The 26,295-nt window shown below is 43.1% G+C and overlaps 1 protein-coding gene across 1 annotated transcript in view; it reads right to left on the bottom strand.

The window, feature by feature from the left end:
• Positions 1-2,339: 2,339 nt before the first annotated feature.
• TMEM64 (transmembrane protein 64) overlaps positions 2,340-26,295 on the bottom strand; it is a 162,015-nt gene continuing 138,059 nt past the window's right edge. The window contains exon 3 of the mRNA XM_078687060.1: positions 2,340-3,848. Within this exon, the coding sequence (XP_078543186.1) occupies positions 3,657-3,848 (192 nt within the window). The 3' untranslated portion in view covers positions 2,340-3,656. The remainder of the gene's footprint in view (positions 3,849-26,295) is intronic.

Below are 26,295 nucleotides of genomic sequence, written 5' to 3'. Positions count from 1 at the left end.
TTCCATCTATCCAAATCTCTCAAAATAATTCTCAGTGTGTGTGTGAGAAAAGCTGCCCCAGCTTGTCTGTGCTCCAACCAAGCAGTTCACTCCGCATAGTGATCTCAGTCTAGTAAACAGCCCATTAGTACTGAAGGGCGAAAAGATAGTCTGCCTCCACAATTACTTTACCAACAAGCATTGAACACAACAAAAGATTGCTGATTTAGATATTCCATCAAACATTCGTCCAAGCACCACATTGCTAATATATATCTCCTATACGGCTAACAGCGTTTCTTCATGTATTTTCCTCCTTATCACCCGATCATCCGTGGCAGGTGAGTTTAAGATGTGAGAGTCGGTGGAGGAGGAGCAGAGCCTCTTCCCCATCCATTAAGAGTTGGTGAATGCCATTGATGCATCTTTGAAGAGGGCTGTATCATCAGCTCTAGCTCCCCTGAGACAGAGAAAAATAGAGCTGACTGTCTAACATAGTCTGCTACCCCAAAATAGAGGGGGACTGAGGCTTACGCCTCTTAGCGAATATCGGGAAGCCCCAGGAGCAAACGCAAGACCAGACCTGCTGCCAAAACTACAGCAACCTCTCCCCCCTCGGACACCTTTGAGAGGCTTCACCAAGCCTTTGTAAATAGGTCTCTAGATGCCCTGGTTGTGCACAAAATCCCCAGACTGGTTGTATCCCAGAGGATGATTCCTGTTCCCATCCTTCCGGGAACACATAACAAGGCCAGGGACGAGTCAGACAACCCTTGACGGGGATTGGGGTGAAGAACCAGGCAGCGAGAGTAGACACTGTTGATCGGAAGGTGGTGCCAAGGGACCCAGGTTGGGGACACAGGCGATCAAGACTGCCAGGGGGTACAGGGTATGCTGGACCCAGAAGACATACCACTCCTGAACTGTGGATTGGGTCCCGGCCCCTAAAATAGCATTTTACATGGCCAGCCACATAAAGAAGCGCATGAACCAGAAGCAGATGGTACGGCTACGAGCAAAATACCCGGGACTCTTCTTGGCTAATATGGTGGCCTGCAGCCCTGACATCGACCTGAAAATGGCAACATTCATCACAAAGTTCATCAAGGACATGAAGTCCATTCTCTGTCAGTTTCACTGATCATAGTATGATAGGAGTTATATAATTGTACATTCATATGTTATTGTAGCCCTGAAGAAGTTGAGGCATATTGGCCTGTACGAAACACATGCTGGCTAGAATCAAGTGAGTTCTTTTAGACAAAAAAATAAAGAACAAACCTATCTACATTCCAACCAAGAGAATCTACGAGTGTTCCTCCATGGTGTTCACAGTGAATGTATTAAATTTGCACCGTGTTCCAGAAATGTTAAGGGGTTTAAGGCGGCCACCCCTTTCACTAGTTGAGACACACTGAGTACTTTTGTTTGGAATACATTAAAAGTCAGGGGATGTTTTTGCACCAACATATCTGCTCTAGCTACCTTTGCCATTTGTATTAATTGAGAAATATCAGAGAAGATGAAAGGGCTTGGATGACCGAAACTGTAAATCTGTGGCACATGGAAAACAGATGTTGGCTAACAGGAAAATATTCAACAGTTCAATCAAAGCTTGTGGTGCTCACAAAATAACACATACTTAATTTAGTGTGGATTACGTTACACAAAGTGTTAACAAGTGAGAACATCAAATCCTTCTTTCATGAGAATGAAAGTTTTAATTAAGTAAAATCTGATCAACAGAAAAATTACATATTTTCAAGTCAGATTTTCCTTCTACTAACATATTTAGGCAATAAGCAAAAACAGATTGTATACTAAAATGGTCACGAAAATAAATCACAACTCATCATGCCAACATATAAACTTCATACAAAAATCTGGCAATATTGTTATAATAAATGTACACTTTTTTAAAAACAGGCAATTAGCCTTTAATGCACTTATTCAAACAATCTGCAATTTAGAATGGCCTGGTAATGAACATAACTCTGCTAGAAGATCTGCTACATTTTGCACGTGAAATTTTTTGGGGACCTGTCAAATACGTACCCAACACTCAAAATGTTGCTGCTTTTATCCTTTTCAAACTGCTATTAGGGACACACTGTATCATCTAAAGATATACTAGGAAAACACTGTTAAACATACTCTCGTAAAGTAACAGTGTTGTCTACACAATGCAATACAAATTAAATTTGTTTAAATTAACCATAAGTATAATATGAGCACTGAGAAAACGGAGAGCAACTGTAAACAAACCAACCATCAATACTGACAAAATTGATGTTATTCAGAAGAAATGACTCCAAAGAAAAGTGTTCAACAAAGCAACTTAAAGAAGGGAAAACAAATGCTTTCATTTGAATCCAGTTATATTCTTCAAATTGTGTTGGTATTTACAGAAAGAGAATTTACATTTTACAGATAAATGCTATTTTTTAATTGTACACGACTGGATGTTTAATATAAACAAAAGTGTTTTAACTACAAAAAAATCACTGTGCGCATTTTTAGTTTGTTCGCTCAAAAGTGACAAGTACATTTTTTATTTAAAATGGATTGCACTCAAAATAAAAGAAGAGGCTAAATAGTTTATCTGCATTCTTAAAGCTTTAACAAAAGAAAAAAGAATAAACGTTAAAGGCAACGTATTAACACAAATTCTCCAAACCTCAAGCACTTTATATGGGATTACTTTGATAATCTGTGTGCATGCATAATTAAAAAAAATGTAGGTATAGCAATCTCACTAGAAGCTCGAAAAAATGTAAACATGAAAAAACCTCTCATGTACAATGCAATAATGCCATGGAAAAAATCTAGTGTTGGTATTCATTAAAACTACACTGATTGGGCAGTTTGATAACAAGGAACACAGTAAGTTATGTCATCCATTAATCAATACCCCTTGGGTAGATTGCATATAGCAGTATACATTACAAGCTTACATTTAAGAGCACTTTAGTCCACAGCCCTAATTTAGGCTTAGGTGCGATTGTAATTCTATGCATGGCTCTGTGACAATTTGCTTCCCTAATTTACAAAAATATAATTCAGTTTGCAATGTTTCATTCTTGAAAAATGGTCTCCATAATTTGCAAAATAAAACACTTTTCAAGTAATTTCTCAAATTTACAAAATAACGCATAGCCACGAATAAGTACATACATTGCATACAACCTTCAATAGTATCTTGTAAATGTCTATGCAGTCTAATAAATAATGAAACTAAAATTAAATATTACAACCATTAACCTATTTCTACCTTTTTACAAAGAAACATGATTTTGAGCAGAAGCTTAAGACCAAGAACATCTATTTGAAATGGTTCTGTCTAAGTTAAAGCAAATAGAGATTTGCCTCAGAATAAAGCACTACAAAAACGCAAAGTGCCAAAAACAGCCCAGTGGGCCTAGTTTTAGTCATTCAATCGGCTGCCTTCATTCGAAGTTCATCAATAAAATGTCTTTGTTGGGCAGTTTTGTAAAAAAAAAAAAACGTATAAAATGTTCACAAACATTTCTTCACAAAACAACATTTTGTACACATACATGTATATATTAAATATCTTCTCTCAAGAAGTGAAAGAACTCTGTGAGTTTTAGAAAATATTTTGAGGCAACCTGGCAATTGTTTAGGTTTATAACAACCTTACATTTGTCTAATTCTAATCACACAATGTTGATTCCTGCTCCAGAAAATGCCAATGTCCTTTTGTTGCAAAAAGTTGAACCACTGCAGTTTAAATGATTGTTTTCAACAACCGAGGTCTCCATTTCCAATTCACAGGCTACAATTGCTGCATTCAGTTCAACTTGAGCTCGATGAACAACATAAAACATAAGTCCTATGCTGATCATGATCTGTGAATAAAAACACAAATACTCATCAATTCTTCTCATGATAATATGTATGTGCAAAAATATGAACAACTATTATATGTACTCCAAAATGGATATTTAACACGTGGGCGATGGTTCAAACATTCCACTCACCATAAGGGCCATGGATATTCTATTGGGCCCTTTTGATTGGAAAGTGAGTAGATGTTGGACACAAGTGTCTAATGGTGAGCAGAAGGAACCATTGAAAATGTTACTTACCTTTGGTTACTATATTTCTGGTGGATACACGATCTAACTGTAGATGCCTCACCTTTGAATATTCCCAGGTGCAGACTGGATCCAGAAACTTTTATAATAGCTCTCTGACTCTGGCAGATGGAGCCAACTTAGTTATGACGTCAGACTCACTCGTGATGTGACCACTGGATTCATATCCCCTTGACTTTCATACTGAACTTGAAAATTGGTGTTTTGCATAATTTAGTTACATATATTTCAGTAGTCTTTTTTTTTATCTCCGTTAGAGTAATAGTATGGTGGGGCAGTAAGGAATCTAGTGGTCGACAGAGTATCCCCTCAGAAAGATCATTACTGAAAATAAGTAACTTTCTGTTATGGATACTTCTATCTGCTCATTCCTCACCTTTGAAAAGATTCCCAAGCAATAAGCTGTTGGAGGAGGGAGTGAACAAAACAACTTCTATAACAGAAAATCGTTAAGTACTGAGCAGGCAAAGTGGCCATCTCTTCGTAGTTCAGGGTCCAAACAGTAACGTTTGGCAAAAGTATGTGAAAAGACCATGTAGTGACCCTGAATATACACACAAAAAAAGGGGGGTGGAGAGACTAGGATACACGTATAACAATACAAAACACAAAAAATACATCAGTTTTGGAAAACTGCCCTCACTCACACACCGAAGTGTGTGACATGCTTCATCATCAGGTCTGCTTACAATACGCCCTGGTGTAGCCACACTCAGGGCGGAGCATAAGGGAGGGGGTAAAAATAAAAAATGGTACAGAATCACAAGACTCAACACAGAGAAATGTAACAAATACTGTGAATAAGTGATAAATATCACCCTGTCACTGGGAATGGTAATACGACAAAAGTGCAGTTAAAGGGAAAGTGCTCTAAAACTGGTTTGGGGATACCAATCAAACCTTTATTCATAGGTTCCACAACCAGGATTAAAAGAAAGGTAGGATGGGTCGTGTTTAGAGGAGAAATTAGGTTCTCACAACACCCCTCCTGATACTGCTTGTGCCAACATGTTTCGGCCGACTTACTGTGCCTAAAGAGGTCACCCCGGTCTTCTTCAGGATGTCTGTCGTTCCCAATCCTGGACTTGGCCAAGCCGCAATTCAGTCAGTGTACCAAGCTCAAAAAGTCTCTAATGAACATAACTTGATCGTCATGTGTAGTGGAGAGTCCCAACAACACGGGATACATATTTGAGTTTATCAATATTGATGAATGAATGATGTATGAATGATGGATGAATGCCGTAAATATCATGCTTCCCTCTACTCCGAGATTATCTAAACTTCATCGTTGTCCGGCCCCATGGTTCTCGGCCGATTTAAAGGTCCAGAGAACTAATTGTAAGGCCTTAGAAAGAAAATGGAGGCGTACTTATTCGGCTTCCCGGAAGACCATTTACAAAGAAGCACTGAAGGAATCTCATTCCAGGTGTAAAGAGGCAAGAGCTACGTATACGGTAAACACAGTGGCGCAAGCTCAGAATTGTCCTCGTACTTTATTTGCAGTGGTCAAAAAATTGACAGGAGCAGACACTATACCAACCCCCCCTGTTTTGTAGGAAGCTCAGTGTAATTCCATTGCGGAATTTTTCATCGCCAAAGTTGAGCGTATTAATAACTATGAGTTCCTCCAACATAGCACATCAATCCCAATTGGGGTGTACGGCTGTGGCTGCACCCTCGCCCCCGAAGGCAATGATAACCAACTGGCTTTTGTTTGATGATGACTCGTTCTTTGCGTGCCTGAATAGTGTTAGATCTGGCTCACCGCGTGATCCGGTGCCTGCAAAAATTTTAAAAGCGGTTTGATCTTGAGTGTCGGCGCCCTCTTATGAGACTCTTTAACACTTCCTTGAGTGAGTCTCGTGTGCCACAGGACTGGAAACACGCGATGGTAGTCCCACTTCTGAAAAAGGCCGGTGCGGACACATCAAACCTCTCTAATTTCAGACCCATCTCCCTGCTGCCTATCTTTTCAAAGATACTGGAGGGGCATGTCAACTCGCAGCTCACTCTTTTTATTGAAAATCAGGGCTTCCTACACCCTTCTCAGTCCGGTTTTCGGGCTCACCATTCTACCGAGACTGCACCACTAGGGGTAACGGAGAGGCTTCGGCACGGTATCGATAGCGGAGAAACTTCTGCCCTCATCCTTTTGGATTTGAGCGCAGCATTCGATACCGTGTCATTCTATCTTACTAAACTCTCTCCGTTCCTTTGGAATAGCTGGCCCTGCACTTGCTTGGTTTGCCTCCTTTTTAAGTGAGCGCACATTCCAAGTCTTTTCTCAGAAAGCTGCATCTACGATCTGTCCATCGGCGTATGGTGTCCCCCAGGGGTCCATTCTCAGCCCGCTGCGATTTAATATTTACATCAAACCTCTCGCTACCATCGCAGAGGATGCCGGGCTGACTATTTTTTCATACGCCGATGACACGCAAATTGTCTTCTCCCTTTCCAGTACCGAAGCTAACAGCGCGTCTGGTCTGAAAATCGGTCTGTCACTTGTGGCTGAGTGGATGCAGAGGCATCTCCTCAAGCTAAACGGTGACAAAACTGAGGTTGTCATCTTGGGGAAGCAGAAGGATCTGTGGGGTCCGCAACACTGACCCAGCACTATGGGCCCCACCCCTCAACCAGTCCCGGTGGTACGTAACCTGGGTTTTCTCATAGACGATAGATTGTCTATGAGACAACAGGCCACCAAGGTGGCGGCCATCTGTTTCACTACTTTAAGATGGCTCCAAAAAATTCTTTGGATGCTGCCTCATGCCACCAGGAGAACCGCAGTCCAGGCGCTGGTAACATCTCGCCTGGACTATGGTAATGTCCTTTACCTTGGCGCTGATGCTGCAACTGTTAATAAACTACAGGTTGTACAAAATTCATCAGCCCGTCTCCTCTAACATCCCGAGGAGATCTTCGGCCGCCCAGGCTCTTCGTGATCTTCATTGGCTCAAGGTCTCGAGCCGTATTAGATTTAAAGCCTTATGCTATCTTTTTAAAATTAAACAGGGTTCTGCCCCACTGTACCTCCAGAGCTTATTCCAACCCTACAGGCCCTGTCGTACCCTGAGATCATCGGCCAATTGTGACTATGTCATTCCCAGATTTAAACTGGTGAAGATGGGGGGGAAGATCTTTCTCTCATCTTGGCCCCAAATATTGGAACGCCCTGCCTGTTGCCCTGAAGACTGAGACTAATATGCTCTGTTTTCGGAAAAAACTGAAGACTTTACTCTTTTAAATCATCCCTTGTAGTTCTTGTTGCTAATACTCAGCTGTGTTGTTGTTAACTTTCTTCTTCAGTCTATCCCTTGCGCCGGGAAACCCTTTGCGGGTAGCTGTTGCGCACCACAAGTTTTAAATAAATAAATAAAATAAATATTCAAAACTCAAAATGGTACCCGGCCTGAGGGAGCAGCCTCTCACCACTGTCTGCTTCCGGGTTACCGCGTAGTCTGACCCTGAATATGTCTGCTATATGTACCCTTCTTACTATTGCTGTTGTGAAAGATTCAGCTCTGGTAGAATGAACTTTTGTACCTTCAGCTGTGTCTTTTTTATATGAAACATTATACAAGAGGAATCCATCTGGAAATTGTGCATTTTATATCGCTTTACCTTTTTAGATCGTGTATAACCAATCTGATCTAAGGTCCTCAGTACAACTGATGTAATAATTCACTGTCCTTGTATGGTGTAACCTTTCATCCTCTTTAGAAAGATGTGACAGAGGATAAAAGGTTGGAAGGTGAAGGATTTCCCTAGATGAAAAGATGACACCACTTTAGTCATGAAGGCAACCTTGGTTTACAGCACAATTTGCCTGGAAAGAAGCACGGAAAAGATGTAAAACAAAAAGAACTTGAGGCTCACTAACAGATCAAGCTTAAGTGATGGCTACTAAGAAGACCATTTTAAGTTAGTAGTCTCAGATAACAATTGTGTAAAGGTTCAAAACAAGTTCCCATAAGAAATAATTAAACTAGATTTGGATCCCATTGTGATATAATGAAAGGCATCGTCGAGTACATGTTGGTGAAACCTTTCAGGAATCTTGAAACCACTGAAGACTTGAACGGGGACGGTTTATCTGGCAGACAACAGAATGCTGATAAGGCTTAAAGATAACCGTTCACCAAAACTACTGCACCTTGATGTGTTAAGGTCAACACACATTGAAGCACAACAGAGAGCTGCTTTTCAATGATCTACCCCTAAACCAAAAAATCAGGCCTCAAATTAGTATTACCTACTAGAGTATAGAGATTTTGTGGCCTGGCAACATGCTGAAAGTACAATGTCTACAACTTCCAGCTGAAATGTGCTCAGATTACTCCATTCAATATCCACGCATAAAGGGGGCAGACTCTGAAGACTGAAGTACAGAATCTCTCCTGTGACAAGAGATTATTTCGGAGCGATAGACAATGAGGGGCTATTACAGTGAGGTGCCATAGGGTGTGGGAGGAAATATGCAGTGAAGTGGAAATTTCCAAACCATCTGAAACACATCCCTCAAAGCTCCCTGCAATGAATACTGTAGGGTGCAGAATATCAGGATATTAGCTTCGCTCTGAGTTGTGAATAGGTCCACCTGAGGTGTGACCCAAAGAGTGAAGATGTCTTGGACTACCTCTGGGTGATGACACCACTCATGGCCGACTGAGAAACTCACCAAATGTTTGGCTATCAGCTAGAGACCGCATTGATGTGCCCATTTCTACAGGCTCATGGGCTTCTCAACAGAGCCTGAAATCCTACTCAATTTTGCTTGTTTATGTACCACATAACAGTTGTGTTTTTGGTCAAGGCCTGAATCGAAGGACCTGAAATGGAAGAGAGTGCCAACAGGATTGTCCTCAATCCCAGCACTTTGATGTGTAACTACTGCTCTTCAGAAGACCAAAAGCCTCTGATCTCCAGGTCCTCAAGCTGCATATCCCGCTCAAAGGGGGAGACGTTCGTTACTACCATGGACACTGCTGAAGAGGGACCAAAAGGTCTTTCTTTGATGAGGTTTTCTTCTTTTTCCTAATCAGCTTAACTCAAGTACAGAGTTCATGGAGACTGAAATGTCTCCCTGATGTTGGAACTAGTGTATGCAGAAGCACCAAGAAAGAGCCCTCATATGCCAACATGCATGGGTGTCCAAGAGAATGCAGGAAGCATACAGGCTGAGAAGGACCTGCTGGACTGGAAGCCGGCTTTGGACAGCATCCTGATTTTTTTCTTTCATAGGAACCAATTCCGCTACCGGATGTAATGGATCGGTTTAGGCTGCCGTCCTCCTTGGAAATCAGGAAGTTCTGAGAATAGACTCCTCCCCAATTTCCTGCTTCAGCACTTTCTGCACTGTCTTTCTGCTGCAGGATCAACTGATGTTTCTAAGCCATTGAAGAAGGAGGGAAGGGGACAACAGGGTTGGTGCCTGTGGAAGGAGAGGCCATACCCCTTTTAATAATCTGAACGATCCAATGGTCCACATTAATCATCTTACAGGTCTGTAGAAAAAGGCATATGCTTTCTCCCACCGGGAGAATGTGCTCCTTCATAATGGGACTATGTTGCTTCCCTGGTGATGTTGGGAAGAGGAAGAAGTTAGTTGCAGTTGACTGGCTGATTTGATTCCCCTTACGCTGTATTAGAATGAAAGGATTTTGCTGCAGCAAAAGGCCTAGGTTTTCTAAAAGGTCGAAATGACCCAGAGAACCACAGACATAAGGACCTAGCTGTTGCTCTGCTCTGTTTAAATATTTCTGACACAGCATCTTTTTCTTGCCCAAAAAAGCATTCTCTATCAAATAGCCGATCATTAAAGCATTTTGAACTTCTGATGAGTCATGTAGACCAAGAGCAAAACCATAAGTGTCTTCCCATAGTCACAGATTCCACCAGCAAGAGTCAGCAGTATCCAAACCAGCCTTAATTAGGATTCAATGTCCATTCTTGACTATGCCCTGAAAATGGTCTTCTAGATGGCTTGGTAAATTGGGTGTCAAAAAACAAGGTAATGAAGGGAATGCTTGAAGTAGTCTCAGCCACTGGCAATCGCTCGGGCTTTATACTAATCATTTGTTTTCGCCCACCATGCCACCTCCGTTTGGACCAGCCATTTGCAAATCAGCCTTGACCTTGCTCCAATAGGAACAGTCCAGTTCAATCTGCCGGGCCAGGTCCTACATGAACAGGAAAACAAGCAACCCAGGACTAGTTTCATTCTAATTAGGACTGATCAGTCATTTATAGTTTGGTTCCAGAGGCACAATGAGCATGGGTTGAACATCTGTGCATACTCGTAACAATTATAGTATCCAAAGACAAGGTGAGGTATGGAATGCTTGAATAAATCTCAGCTGCTGACATCCCAATCCATCATTTTTCACCCACCATGCCACCTCAGTTTGGACGCAGCCAGATGCAACTCAATTCTGACCCAGTTCCGCCTAAACTGTCAGACCAGGTCCTCCCTGAACGGAGCACAAGCAACACAGGGCAGTTTAGGGCTCATTAACTAGGTATTAATCAGGACATGCCACACACACCAGGGCTTGTCCTACCTTATAATTACAATGCACCCTGCCCTTGGGCCTACCATAGGGGGTGACTGATATGAAGGAAAGGGAAGGTTTAGGGACTGGCAAATGGGTGCACTTGCCCAGTCAGCATGACAGTACCAGACTGCACGCAGGCTCTGCAATGGCAGACCTTAGACACATTCTATAAGGCTGCTTCTGTGGGTGGCACCACCAGTGCTGCAGGCCCACTAGCAGCATTTGGTTTTACATCCCCTGGGCACACTCAGTGCACTAGACTAGGGTCTGACAAGTAAACCAAATACCCAAACATGGAACCACTGATTAATACATCAATTTACAATAGGGAGCACTTGCACTGTGGCACTGGATAGCAGTGGCACAGTGCCCAAAGCATATAACACCAGCAAAAATACATGAGGCAAATGCAAAAATGGAAGGGAGACCCACGCCAATGGTGCCAGGTCTAATAACCCTGCTCTATTCTGAGGTGGCATGGTGTGCAAAGGAACAATGCTTTGGAATGCTACTTGAGTGATTGCCAGCAGTTGGACTCATTGCAAGTATCCTCCCATCACCTTTTGTGTGTATGATATACTGCCCTAAGTGGCGAAGGGAATGCCCAGATGCGGGTTCCTTGCTTACTGTGCCACTAGTACCAAGCCACACCGTGCTGAAGAGCACCAATCGGGAAAATACTGGTCTTGGGTTGCTTGTGTTACAGTCTGGAGAGGACTTGGCTTGGCAGTTTGGGCTGGACAGCTCTTATTGGAGCAGGGTCAAAACTAATTTGCACATGCTTGGGTATAATCGGAGGAGGTATAGAGGGCAAAAAAACAATGGTTTGGAATGCCGCCCAGACTGACTGCCTGTAGTTAAAATTATTGCAAGCATCCTCCCATCGCCTTTTGGAGTGTTTGGCAAATTGGTTTCCACCAAAGCAGTCATTTCCCAGAACATGTGTGTAGCAATCCAGAAGGCATGCAGGGTGACTAGACCTCAGGGTCAGACATCCTGTAGAAAATGCCTGTTTACCCATTGGCTCCAACTTTTCTGATTCACTATCTGGTAGGTGTAATTATTGAGGATGATGAACTTTGCACCATCAAGATTTCTAGCATTGGGTGAGTCGATAAGAAAAGCAGATTACCCGGAGCAGTCTATATATACCTATGTGCAATAGCTCTGTGCACATCTGGAGCTGTTGAAGGTTTGGACCATGGTTCTTTAATTTTTTCCTGCAATGCTTCATTAACTGGATACAGTGGCTTTCTGGTAGAGTCATCTGCAAAACATCTGCTAGGATTTTAGATTGGTAGTTTACAGTTGGTAGAGGTAATTCCAGGACTTGAGTGAAGTCATCGCAGGTGATAGATAGACATCCATATCAAGAGATGTCATTAAACCACTTGCCTCCTGAACTGCCAGTGTGTCAGATGACAGATTGTCAGCTTTGTCTGAGTGCTGATCTTCTCAATCCAAGTCATCAAAAGATATTTCTTCTAATAATCTCCCTCGGCTCCCTTCCTGGACCTGAAATGTGTCAGGTACAATTTGCAGTGTCATAGGTGGCACCAATAGCGGTGTTGTATGCAGCGCTGGATCAGAACATAAACTGGCACTGTCTGTGGCTCAAAGTAGGCGTTAGTGCAAGCCTCGACATGTAACTCAGCGAACCACAATGTGTTAAGAGGGACCGCAAACTGGTAAGGTGCAGGAAAGAACCTATATGGCACCAAAGGCAGTGGTGCTACCATGTCAAAAGGTCAATTTTTCTGTCCCATGAGGCCAGCTGACGTATCCTAAATATGTCCATCATAGCTTGCATAAGGCTAGACTGATCCACTCCCAGTGCAGAGTACAAAGGCCAGTTGAGGCAGAGGAGGCAAAGGTGGAGTTGGAGTCAATGGTTTAGACTCGAGACCTGCTGGTGAAATCTCCACCAATTCAGGTTCCAAAGTGGGTGTTCTTTGTAAATGAGGAGAAGTTAGAATTTTTTTCTTGTGACACTTTTTTTTTCAGATGACTTGGTGGACGGTAATGACTTCAAAGGAGATCTCAACCTCTGTCTCAATCTTGATCTCGACAGACGTAGACTTAGATGGCCTTCCTCAGAATGAGCCATGAAATGTTTGACTCTGCGCTCCTTAATGGCTTCCGGGTTCATTTTTGTCCAGACATCAGACAAGACATATACAAAGCCAAAAGACCACAGTTGTTGTGCCGATTTTTAACTGACACATGTCCATCACAAAGCTAATAGGGCCAAAACCTCTGCTTTATAGGAAGGTAGATCCCTATCTGCACCACTATTTAAAATGGGGATGTACGTGAGAAATCTCAGAGAAAGGGAGAAGCTCGGAATTGAATCAATAGGCACAGGAAAACCAGAACCACCATTATGACACAGGTTTAGAGGAAATTTGAATCCAGTGACACCATCAGGACTCCGCATGTGATATCATAAGGGAGTCCGCTCCATCTACCAGCTTCGGAGAGCTATTACAGATGTTTAAGGATCCAGTCAGCGCCTGGAATATCCAAAGGTGAGAATCTGCAGGAAGAAGTATCAATCAGAAAAGGCAAACTAAGTAAGTGGATTTAATTTAACGAATGATCTATTTTAAGGGCTACAATTTTACCATTAATTATGCCCATATGTCTGGGCCTTCCATCAATGGATAGAGGAGCAGGTATTTTTTACTTAGCAATTGTGAGTCCAAACACTTATTCAAGGGCGCACTAGCAGCATTTAATGTACAGACCCTGGGAACATGTAGCACCACTTTACTAGGAACTTGCAAGTACATTTAATGTGCCAATTAAGTGCAAGCCAATCCTACCATGTTTAAAGGAGACAGCACAAACACAGTAGTATTGTTCAGCAGTGGTAAAGTACAAAGAGTCCAAAAAGCCAACAAAACAGGTTCAGAACTCAGGAGGGTGAAGGCAAAATGTTTGGGAATTACCCTGTTGATGGCCAGGTTCCACACACAGTGGGACTGCCCTCAAATAAAGCCATTCTCGGAGGGGGTAGCGAGATACTGCTTCACAGCATTGGAACAACACTAGAGAATACCACAGTTGGCCCTGCTGTGGATATAGAAAGAGCAAACGTTATATAAATACAATCGTTTATTCTGTAATATCGCTTTGCTGGTGGCAATGCACGAATAAGTTAAACTATGGGACTGTGAAACAGCACCAAGGTCTTGGAATGTAAATTGGTGCATGCAGGCCAAAAAAATCTATTGACATGGCATCGGGCTGGCCACGGAAATTCAGGAGGATCTGGGATCAATCAGGGTGATAATAGGGCTCCCAGGTCCTTGAGAATAGTTAGAATTAGGAACTGGGACGAAAATGAAAGGGAGATCAAGGGGCATCAGAAACACGGAATGTGTTACCGTGTGAAGCCAGATTGGGCTTCCTATAGATTTCCGGCTGTTAAAACTAAGTCACAATTGCCCTGTAAACATTTTAATGCTCCCTCTTCTGTGTATGTCGTGTATCCATAATATGACATTGTTGGTCTGGTTCAATTAGGACATGATTCCCATTCTATGCTCTTGGTTATATAAATGCAAAGAAAAAGAGTGATCAAAAATGAGCATTGGACTCATTGTCATGACAGCATTTTATTGAATAAGTTAGTATGGCAAGAATGCAGTGTTTTGGTAAACACATGCAATATGAAAAATGGCAAAGATGTATATCAAAATAAATAAAGCAGAGAACATGTTTTTAAGTTCAAATATTTCCACAGAAGATATCAGAGTGCTTTACAAGAGCACCAGTGGCATTACAGACGGACATATTCATTTTTAGGCACAGTTAGATTAAGTGATTTGCCCATAATCACAGGATGTTTGAGCCTCCTGCCAGACTTGAACTTGGTTCCCAAGCTTCAAAGGCGGCCGCCCTAGCCGTTAAGCCACACCCTCTATTCAAATCCTCATCTGTGATAGAGAACAGAATGGTGATCAGTATATCTAACTGTTACATGCTACATAACTCAATGAATTGCTAAATCAATGAACACTTACAAGGGGAAAATTATTAGCTTAAAACTGAGGTTACTTTAGTCGTAGGAGGTTTTGAATTAGGAAAGATATTTATAGTTGCATATGGTGGAGAAAACACGGATTTGTTAAAGGCATTTTAGGGTACGTTTGGAGGCCTGGATATTGAATTGCTGTCATACTAACAGCTCCTTAACAGTCTATGTGAACAACTAACTAAATATTCGTTTTAACACTAAAAGATAATATGTAAAAATAAATACGTAAAGTTGAGATATATATGTATATTAAATGACGATCCATCAGCGATTAGAGTTTTACCTGAAAAGAAAGATGTAGGTGCCAGGCGCTGGAAATGACTAGCAACAACTGTCAACAGTGATGGGCAACGTATAAAGCCCTACTGCATCAAATGGGAGGATGCTACTGGGAACCTGTTCGGGAGTTGTCTGGAATGGCACAAATGTGGGTGTAGCAAGGGGCCAGTTGAGAATAGGTGTGATCTTGTCAATGTCACATCTTCTTCCTCCATTTCTTGATTTCCAATCTGGCAATGCAACAGCATGCTCTTTTTGGGGGACACTCTATCTAACTAATTTCCTCATCGAGTGAATCTTCCCAGGAACCAAACTGCATCACGGCACTATTGTAATAGCTCCTGAAGGCTGGCCAATGACACAACAGGCCTAAATCCCGACTGTTCCACCTCTGAACACGAAGGCATGGAGATGCATTAAGGCCACAAGCATATGTTATGTTATCTGAGTTTATAACACGCACAGCTACTCAAGAGTTTCCCCGCACGAGCCCAAGAGTCAGCAGGAAGAGGGAAAGGGGAACAGTAAAGACATAGAACCAGATCACTTAAAAATGAAAGTTTTAAGTTTCGTCCTAAATTGGGTACAGTTCTGTAAGCTGTTCAAGTCAAAAGGGAGGTCATAGCTGCCAAATAGGCCAGGGAACTGCCACCCTTTCTTTTCCAGGCGTAATCTAGGGATCGTGGCCATTAGCATGTTAGAGGAACGCAGGTGTCTGCTATGGGTGTAGAACTGAAAGCGTTTCCTGAGATAGAGGGGGCCATACTCCTTGAGCACAGCATGAGCCATTACCAGGGCCTTAAAAGTGACCCTTGCTTTCACCGGTAACCAGTGCAGATTGCGTAGATGCTGCCTGACACTGGCACGTTTGGAGAGGTCAAGAAACAGACGAGCAGCAGCATTTTGTACCACCTGATGTCTGTCCATAAGGTAGCTAGGGAAGGCCAACATACAGTGCATTTGCATAATCAATCTGGGAGGTAACGAGGGATCAGACAACTGTTTCTTTCGGTGCTAAGGGCAAGAGAGGCAAAAAAAAATTTGAGAAGCTTCAGGATGCCGAAACAGGTACCTGTCAGCTAACTGATTTGGTTGCAGAAACGAAGCTTTTCGTCAAACTAAATCCTGAGATCTTTTACTAGGTGAACCGAAAGTGAGGGCCTGGGAGACTTGTCCGGCCAGAAAGTATAGCAGACCTGAGGGGGGGGGGGATGAGTAAAATCTCGGTTTTATCTTCATTACATTTCAGCTGAGCACAAGTAAGCCAGTTGAACACCCCAGCTAAACAAGTTTTAACATGGGCAGTGGATGGCTCTTATTTTTTCCAGGTGAACAGGAGCTGGGTGTCATCGGCATAAGCAACAACTTTAGCTCCCAGTTCCTCTGCCAGCTGAATGAGAGGAATGCAAAAACAACAATTGATGGACAGAATGCAGAACAATGTCATACATTCACCCCAGTACAGAGATCTGGGCCTAAATCCATCGTTTTTTTTGCACTCCACACCACCCCAGGTCAGACATGGCCATTCTGTCCATCACCTGTTGTTTTTGCTTTTGTCACCCCGAGTGGGACGGGTATGCTCAGACGTGAGTCCTGTGCTCTCCATGCCACTGGAATCAAGCTATCCAGGCTGATGAGGGCTGAAAGCCCGAAACCGGTCCTTGGATGCTTGTTTCCTGTCCAGGGAGGACCTGGCTTGGCAGCTCGGGCTGGACTGTTCCCATGGGGCACAGGGTCAAGACTGATTTGCATATAGCTGGGTTCAAACTGGAAAGGCATGGTGAGCAAAAAAACGATGGATTTAGGCCCAGATCTCTGTACTGGGGTGAATGTATAACATTGTTCTGCATTCTGTCCATCACCTGTTGTTTTTGCTTTTGTCACCCCGAGTGGGACGGGTATACTCAGACGTGAGTCCCGTGCTCTCCATGCCACTGGAATCAAGCTATCCAGGCTGATGAGGGCTGAAAGCCCGAAACCGGTCCTTGGGTGCTTGTTTCCAGTCCAGGGAGGACCTTGCTTGGCAGCTCGGGCTGGACTGTTCCCATGGGGCACAGAGTCAAGACTGATTTGCATATAGCTGGGTTCAAACTGGAAAGGCATGGTGAGCAAATAAACGATGGATCTCTGTACTGGGGTGAATGTATGACATTGTTCTGCATTCTGTCCATCACCTGTTGTTTTAGCTGAATGAGAGGAGTCATGTAAATATTGAACAAAAGTGGGCTCAATACAGACCCTTGTGGGACCCCTGTCAAAAGGGCTTGGGAAGTAGACGTAAAAGCGGGAGGGGGATCCAGACTTGTTGGGTTCTGCCTTCTAATAAGGATTTCAGCCACTCACTGGCAGCACCCATGATACCTAGTTTCTGAAAGCGGGCTAAAAAGAGTGAATGGGGGACAGTATCAAAAGCGGCAGAGTGGTCTAACAGGACCAGAGCTGCCCTGCCCCCAGCATCCAAGGTCTTGCGGATAGCTTCTATGATTTCCACCAAGGCTGACTCCGTGCTGTAATACGCCCTGAAGCCAGATTGAGCCGGATGCAGCAGGCCATGCTGTTCAATGGAGGTCAACTGCTTATTAACCATTTTCTCACATACTTTGGCAATGGCAGTGAGCAGAGAAATAGGGCGATAACTGTCTGGTAGGTTGGGGTCCAGGGTCGTCTTTTTAATAAAAGGGATAAGCAATGCCAGTTTCCACTCGGTAGGAACAGAGGCCAATGTCTGCGAGGCATTGATCAACTGATTGAGGACACAAGCTTTTCTGAGCCCTTCAGCTTAGTTGTTACCTTATTAACTTCCAAATGCCCAATCTATAGAAAGGGGAATTGGTGGGTGATAAGAGATCTGTGTTTAGAGTATCCATTAGAAATAAGTGTTGCTGAATTTATGTCCCAGATTCTCATCATGGGCTCGTCTCAAAGCAGATTCCTCAACAAGTAAATCGATAAAGCAGTGCCCCTTTCAAGTTAGTAGGTTTGAGGAGTAGATTTTACAAAAGGAAATCGTACAGATTTAGCAGGCACAATGACCATCCCTGCAGGCGTGAGAATCAATGCAGTAGTGACAAATAACGGGCAGAACTCCAAATGGCTGCTTGGTAAATATTGAAACATCAGGATACTCCCAGCATGAGCTGCAGTGGCAGCCTTTGCTCTGGTGGAATTAGCACTAAGGCCCCTCAAGGAGCATCCTGCTAGGTACAGGCTTACAATAAATGAATGCACAGGATAATCCATCCGGATAAGGTCCTTTTCCAAACAGCCTTTCCTTTCTTTGCGCAGTGAACACAACAAACAGCTGATCATCTACTCGATGCTCCTTAATCCATTAATGTAGAAGCCAAGGGTCCACCTTTTGTCCAACCATTGTAGCCTCTCCTCTTGTTGATAGGGTCATAGCGGAAAGAAAAATGCAGGGAGCCTGATGGCCTGCCCCAAGTGAAATGGGGACACCACTTTTAGACGAAAGGGGAAGCGGATAACTTGACAAACAATTTTAAGGATCAACCAGTGCTACGTGGCAGTGGAGTAACCTGAGCTAGATTTGTCCACCTAAAGTACTCAAATGACTGTTGAAGGCAAAACTTAAGAGGCTTGGCAGCAGTGGCACCAAGCAAGGAGGAGGACTATTACTGCTGTTGGGGACAGCATGCTCTATTAACACCCTTTCCCACAAGGTCCCAAAAAGTTGAACTGTCTGCAGAGGCTGAGAGGGATACCCATCTCTGATGATAAATTATAATGGGGTTGCCCTGTGTCCTTCAGAACATGGGTATACAATTATAAACTACAAAGGGTACTATCAGGTAACACAATTCTTCAAAGTAGAATTGTGAAAGATGTTGAACTTTCAACATCAAAGACAAAGGGTCAAAAACCAATCCCTTTGTTCATACATACCAACTTGTCGTAAAAAAACAAATTTGAAAAAACACATTCATTGAAAAACACAACACAAGTATTTTTTATGATTGGGCATATTCACTGTCATAGATTAAATACTTCATCTAGCAAAACAATGTTGTTACTTTCTCTTGTTTTTTTGAATAAGCATACAATAAATCCAAAAACATAACTCAGTGAAATTTAGGATACACAGTGAAAATGAAATAATCAAAATATACACATATACAAAATATATAAAGATGAAAACATAAAATGGCTGATGCACAAGAATCAAGGTTCAAACTATCCTTAATCTTCGTTTCTTTGTCTTAGGATAACTGACGCACGACATAACATAATACAGTTGACGTTTTGACACTACGGCTACGAGTTAATAACTACACATCCCAGTGGGTCTTCCCGAGGACTAAGCAAATAAAAAAATGGGGTAAAGCCTTCAAAAGATTGAATTCAAGAGGATGACCAAACTTCTCCTGGTAACGATTGTGACCTACCAAAGGATCAACACGTATCCAACCGCACTTTATGCACACTATTACATGGACCCCAGCCATCTTGTGTTTGGTCAGATCTGGAGGTGAGAAGCCTGCTTTCATGCTTCCTCTCCTTTGACAGCTCCTGAGCCAAGGTGTGATCCAAAACCAGAGGTATGGATACCTAGGTTTAGTACACACTCCTTTATTTGTTAATTATTGACAAATCTACTAAAATGGTACAATTTAAGAGAGGCGGCCTCAAAGAAACTAATAGCGCCCACATGGGGGCTACCAAGAGGGCTAAACATGTCAACCTACCTTGAAAGGGCTGATTCATTCCCCTGATTGTTTTAACTTTGTCCACTGGGGATTTTAATACATTTCTAGGTCCACTAAGAGGTTGACCCTCTAAGTAACTGAAAGTGGGATTGCCTTCCAAAGTACTGCCATTCATCGCAGAGCTGAATAATTCTTCATAGATTGCCCAGTAGCAGGTTTTTCCCCATCATAGTAAATATATGCCTGCAGGTATTTAGACTTGTTCAGTGCATTTCATAACAGAGCATTTTCAGCAATTGGTGGGTGCCCTTTAACCTGTTTGGGGGTCACAGAGGAAAACGACAGGATTGCTGCTAGTAAACCCGGAGCCTTGATTGACACTGCACTAGAGTATGTGAGTGTTAAAATCACTATTTTCTGGCCTACATATGGTTTTCTGACATACAATAGCACATGGTGTGTGAACAATTAAATGGCATAACTTACACCCCGCACCACGATATCCTGCCTTTATTAACTTGGCTTGCCATGAGATCCACTGCCACAGCAAATAATACCAACTGACAATGGGTAGCCCTGCCAGGTGCCTCTACCCACCTCTGAAATGCCCAAGATGGTTTGACTGGTCTTTGCTCAAGGCCTGCGTATTATAGTTGAATCCAGTTCATCATCTTTGGGCCAAAGTTCATGTATTCTAGCACCAGGCATAAGTAATACTTTTAGTGCCTATTGAACTCTTTCTCTATATCTAATAATGTCATGCCTGCTGCCTGGGTGGACTCCTTCTCAGTGGACACCAAATGAACAGTCTCCTCAAGTTAGGTAATGTGCTTCTCCCTGATATGTGCTAGTATTTGGAATTTCAGGAGTATTCTGTTGACAACAATTTTACATTTAATTTTGTAGTCTAAGTAACATTGAAAGGGGCCTAAATGAAGACTTATCTGTTTAATCTTGGTTTGGTTGCTGTGGTACTACTATAATTGCTTCTCCTGTCGTCAGGGGATGCTTACACACTCTCAAGCTGAGTTATACATGTGCAGTTGCTTAGGAGCTAGAAAATGACTCTAAAGGTGTTCTAAAGTTCGGTCGATAGGCTGTTAGATTCGGTGGTAACATTGTAAACTAGTATTTCTATTGCATGTTGAATCTCATGTTATGTTACATATATTTCTAAAGTGCAAGTACACCGAGAGTGACTTTATGGCTCTGAGGTAACTGGAACATAGCACACAACTGATTGTTACTAATAAGCGAGCCTGAAAAGCCAGGTCTTTAAGATTTTCTTGAATACAGTGTAACAGCAGGTGGACCCGGTTTCAGGTTGGACGACGTTGCAGATGCAGGGGTAAGTAGAGAAAATCTGGAACTGCCGCATGTCTTTTTTAAAAGCTAGGAGTGATAAGGAAATTCGAATGCATAGACCTCAGGATGCAAGTGGGGTGTATTGTTGTACACAAGCAGAAATAAAGACGGGACTACCAGTCTGTAATGATTTAAAAATGAGGCAAGCAGCCTTAAAGATGGATCTCGGTTTTACAGGCAGCCAGTGTTTCCTCTGAAAGGGGGTAATGTGACAATTGCGGGGTTATTGGTAGTAGCCTGGCTGCCTGATATTGGATCAGTTGGAGTCTGCAGATCAGGCCCTTGGGAAGGAACAAGTAGAGAGCGTTGGTATAATCCAACATTGAAATGAACAATGGAAAAATAGCCTTATTGACTGCCTCAAAGGATAGGAGTTTACTGATCTTTCTAATTTTTCGTAGCAGTAGACATGTTAGGATCAATCGGTACTCTGAGGCTCTGGACTGCTTTCTACGGCACAGGAGGAGAGCCCATAGTGGCCGACCCAAGTGTGGACCTCCATAGGTCATGCTCTAGGATGGGCACTTCTAGGTCTTGTTTCTGTTCCTCACTAAATTTAGAGACTCCAATGTTTCAGTTATAATATTATAATAGTTCACTATGGTATCTCTAATGTGTCCCCAGAAGCTGTCTTGTAGCACCTGCAGTCTTTGCGTTGTGAAGAGTGTAATCATCCTCTCTTACCCTCGATCAGTAGTCAAGGACAATGGTCAGTCAATGTTTTACATATATTACTGCTGTTATTTAATGTCCCCACAAGTTGCTGCATCATCAAGAATCTATCTATGTGGGTGTGAAGTTTCTACACAGGATAGTGATAGTGATGGAGGCAACCACTGGGTGTCGTCCAATCAAGTTGCCCATATTATCGGTGTGTCCTCACTAGATTACGTTTATTCATCTCCATGTTCACTGCCCTGCATAGAGATTCCACTGCTCTTGAGTACTGCTTCTTGCTTCTACTCCTGTCCCCTACTCCTGTCCCCTATTGGCTATACATTTGGTATCTGTCAGTCTGCGGCTCCTATTTCTGCACTGATGTTTTCTGTTTGGTTCGACTTATATGCATCATGACCTCTTATCACTAGTGGTCTGAAAAGTCTCTAGCCAGTCCTGTGTTGCTGTCAACCCAGTTAAGAAGAGTGATCTGTCGTCTCAGAGCACCTTCAGGTTTGCTTCTTTTTTGCTACCAATAATATTAGTTTCTGCTCTTCTGCTACAGTTTAGTTCAGGAATATTAGGATCCTTGTGTTTTCCACCATACAAGGCTCCATCATGCCTAGCACATTGTATCTGATGCGCCTATCTCTGTAGTGTAGTCAGTTTGAAATAACTTGTGCGTATAGCGCCCCAGGGCAAGGCGAGACATTGGTGCTCTGTGTGCTCATTCCACCAAGAAAAAATTCATGAGTTTCTGCAGTGCTACCTCACCAAACCATACCACAATTTGGATTTTACTCTTCCATGACCTTCCTTCTGAGTCTTATTTTAGAAGCATATCCTTTCATGCATACCTTTACAAAGTTTGTTAAATTCTATTACCTCTGGGACTACTGTTGAGTGTTTTTTCAATTTCTGACCTGTCCTGCTTTTTCCAATGGCCGGCTCTGATTAATGTAATGTTGAGAGCCACTGTGCCTATCATGAACTCTAGGATGATGTAGGTGTCATGTACTGCTCCAGCATCATTTTAGCCTGCCATGCATTCCAGCAGTTTCAGGATCTCTAGCGATGTGGGTTCTTCAGAGACCAGGTTCTCATTCATTTTAGTGGTGTTGCAATGGTCTATTTGCCCGATTCGAGCTTTGTCCCCCCTCTTTTCATCACCTTCAAATCTTACAAGAGATTTTTGGGGGATTTCGGTCTCCCAGCCACCTTGCGAACAATACCAACCTTAGCCTACCACGGACTTTGTGTTTTTGTGGGTTTTTTGGAGTTAACTAAAGATGGTAACAAGTTCTTGTTATCAGGACACAGACACATTTGGTTTCTCGCTCCATGAGGGCCAATGAGTGCACCAGAGATCACTTCTTGGAAGATTCAACGTAAGTTTAGAGAGGCACCCAAGACATTGTGTGGGTCAGTGCAGTAGCAGCTGGCAAGGAACGAGAGTGGAGGGCGGGGGTGGTAAAATAAGGGAAGGTACAAAATTAAAAAAAAACATTTACCTCCAAGCCGTGTTTTGAGTCCTCAGTCATATCTCCTCTGTCGTCCCTCGTCATGTCTCTGTGTTGCCGGAACTCGGAAGCACACAGGCTCCCTCTCCTAAGTTAATCACAACACTGCAATGCAGCATTGTGATTTGTCTTCACACCGTGACTCGCTGCTCAGACGGGGTATGGGAGGCTGTGCATGTTCCCCACCAAGCTGTGTAATGCAGCCTGGTGGGAGAACATGCAAAGTGCGCATGACTGGCCGGCCCGAGAAGGCCAGGCAAGCATTCATGCACACACTTTTTTTTTGCTTTTATACTGCTTTCAGAGCAGTGGGGTGACACACCTCCACCTTGGTGGAGGAGCCGCCACTGGCTCAGTGGTGACTGCTGCTTCCAACAAACTTGGCATATGTTGAAACTTGTAGTGTTGAGGGTGACATTCCAGCACATTGTCGAAAATGTTTGGGAGCCAAATTATAAAAAAAGTTGAAATGCTGAAGGATTCACAGTGAAGAGTGTAGAAAAACTGATGTCAGCATGCAGGGGTGGCATATACAAGATGCTCTATGTCAAGAGATAGATGCACTGTGACATAGGCTCATGTCTTCAACTGCTGGCACACAGGAGCTACTGCAGTTTTCTGATCTTGTCTGGTGCCCAGTGAGACTCACAAGGTGAGAAATCTGCAGACAGTAGTACATATTAGAAAGGGAATACCTGGAGTCCACATAGGTGATGTTGGTAATTTTAGAGAAGTGCTACCATTTGATTGATGGAACTTTACAGTTTGCTTATTTTACACACTGGTGAGGCACATGCCACAACTTAATCAATTCTAGGAACCTTGTATTACGAAGATACAAGGGCAATAAGGACACATCTACTGAATTAAACTATATGGACAAAGATGAGGCTCCTTGGCCTTTCTGAAGCTTCTGATGGTGAGAACAATTTTCATTATTAATGGCAAAAATGTACTCTCTCTTTATCCTATGACAGGAAACCGCTGGTCACTTTTCCTGCAGAGATTGGTCTTAAGAACAGATTGTCATATGAACTTGGAAAATGTATTGCTACTGTCCTCATCGAATCCCATTATTTTTGTAAAGTTGTACAGTTCCGCAAAACATGAACTATACTGCAGTCCAATAATTTGCATCTCCAACACTGCGACCCCTGATTCCTTGTTACCCATTGCAACTCAGCTGAGGTCGAATGCCAGCATTGGAATACCTTAAAATAACTAAATTGAAATGGGGACTCTTGCATATTCTTATTGCAATCATTAAAATGTCCCAGTCTACATCTGCAAAGTACAAGTTCATTACCTTAAGTAACACTTTTCCTGGTGGCTACTCTAGCAGATTCATTACCTTGTGAATTTGCCCCCTTGCACGAGACTGGATCTGAAGATTTTTCTCAGCAATTTCTTTTATGCGCTGGTAGGTCAGGTGGTGTGGCTCTGTCGGGTCCATCCAACCTCAGAAGTGATGTCCGGCCACAATATAACCTCCACCTAGGTACAACAGCTTCTTTCTGAAATCTGCCTGAGCAGAACACTTAGGAATTTGATTGTGCCAGTGTGTAGATCTCTAAGTTGAAATCTCTTAATTCTGTAACACTTTATTTATGGTCCACAGTAGACAAACATGCTTATGCATAACTGTTGGACTTGGCCCTTTTAGAAGGGTCAGCCCTCAACTTTTTGCGTTCCTCCTCTGCTGATCAGTGCTAAAGTGCACATGATCTCCCTATTGTAAATTGATGTATGGATTAGTGATTCCATGATTGGCTGATTTGGTTTACTGGTCAGACCCTATTACAGTGCACGGAGTGTGCCCAGGGCTTGTATACCAAATGCTGCTAGTGGACTTGCAGCACGGATTGTGATACCCACGGAAGCAGCCTGTAAAAGTGTGTCTAAGGCCTGCCATTGCAGAGCCTGTGTGCAGTCTGGTACTGCCATGCTGACTGGGCAAGTACACCCACTTGTCAGTCCCTAAACCTTCCATTTTCTTCGTATCAGACACTCCTATGGTAGGCCAAACGGCAGGGTGCATTGTAAGTATAAGGTAGGACATGCCCTGGTGTGGGTAGCATGTCCTAATAGTGAAATACTGCCATTTTTGGTTTTCACTATTGCAAGGCTACCTGTTCTCCAAAGGCCAGAATGGGCAGTTAGATTATTACATCTTATAATCCTAACTGACTCGAGAACATGGTAGAAATTCGAGTTTAGTATGTCTGAACTCAGAATGATAAAATACATCTTTTAGTGAAGTTGATTTTAACATTCTGTGTTTGAAAATACCACTTTTAGAAAGGAGGTATTTTCTTGTCTAACTATCCAAGACTGCCTCTGCTAGGTTGTGTATTCCTTGTCTGGAGTTTGAGTGACAGTGCTGGGGCATTCCAAGTTACAGGATGAGTCAGCCCAGTGGTGAACAGAGAGATCTGCATCTAGATGGGAGGGAGGAGTTGCACTTGGGAACTGAATATGACTGTGCCTGCGCCCCCCCCAGTGCTGCCTCCACCTCCTGTGGTGCTTCTGATGTCTCTGCCCTGCACTGTGAAAGTTGAGAAGGAATCATGTCAACAGTGCTCCAGGGCTGTGCCTTTCCTCCACAATGCTGGCTTCACGTCCTGTGGGGCGTCTGATCTTTCTGCCCTGCGAAAGGGAAGGAGTCATGTAAACAGAGTGCTCCAGAACTGGTTTGGACTAGTCAAAGGCCCCTCTGCCCTCAGAGGACAAAGGATTTTGGGGTATAAATATTGGGACCCTGATCCCAAGAATTTAGATCACTTTTGGACAAACAAGAAGAAACCTTTGCTGAGGAGTGGAACCAGAAGAAACTATCCCTAAGCTGAAGTGCTTCTTGGGGATTGGCCTGCAGTGGTTGCCTGACTGCCAAAGAGAGGAGAAAGGGACTTTGTGTACTTTCATCAACTTGTAAAGATCTCCAAGGGCTTGGAACAGAGCTTGCCTCCTGCTGAAGTCTTAGGGACAACAGACTTCACCCCCAGCTCCCCAGAGTTCTTTTGAAGTGCCTGCTGCTGTTTTGGGCCTTCTGAGGGATTGCGTGTCGCAAGGAGCTGAAAGCGCGACTCAAGAGGCAGAAGCGTGTCACAGTCG

Source organism: Lissotriton helveticus, chromosome 4_1, assembly GCF_964261635.1.
Source record: "Lissotriton helveticus chromosome 4_1, aLisHel1.1, whole genome shotgun sequence".
Classification (NCBI taxonomy): Eukaryota; Metazoa; Chordata; class Amphibia; order Caudata; family Salamandridae; genus Lissotriton; species Lissotriton helveticus.
This window is presented reverse-complemented; position numbering and strand designations above follow the sequence as displayed.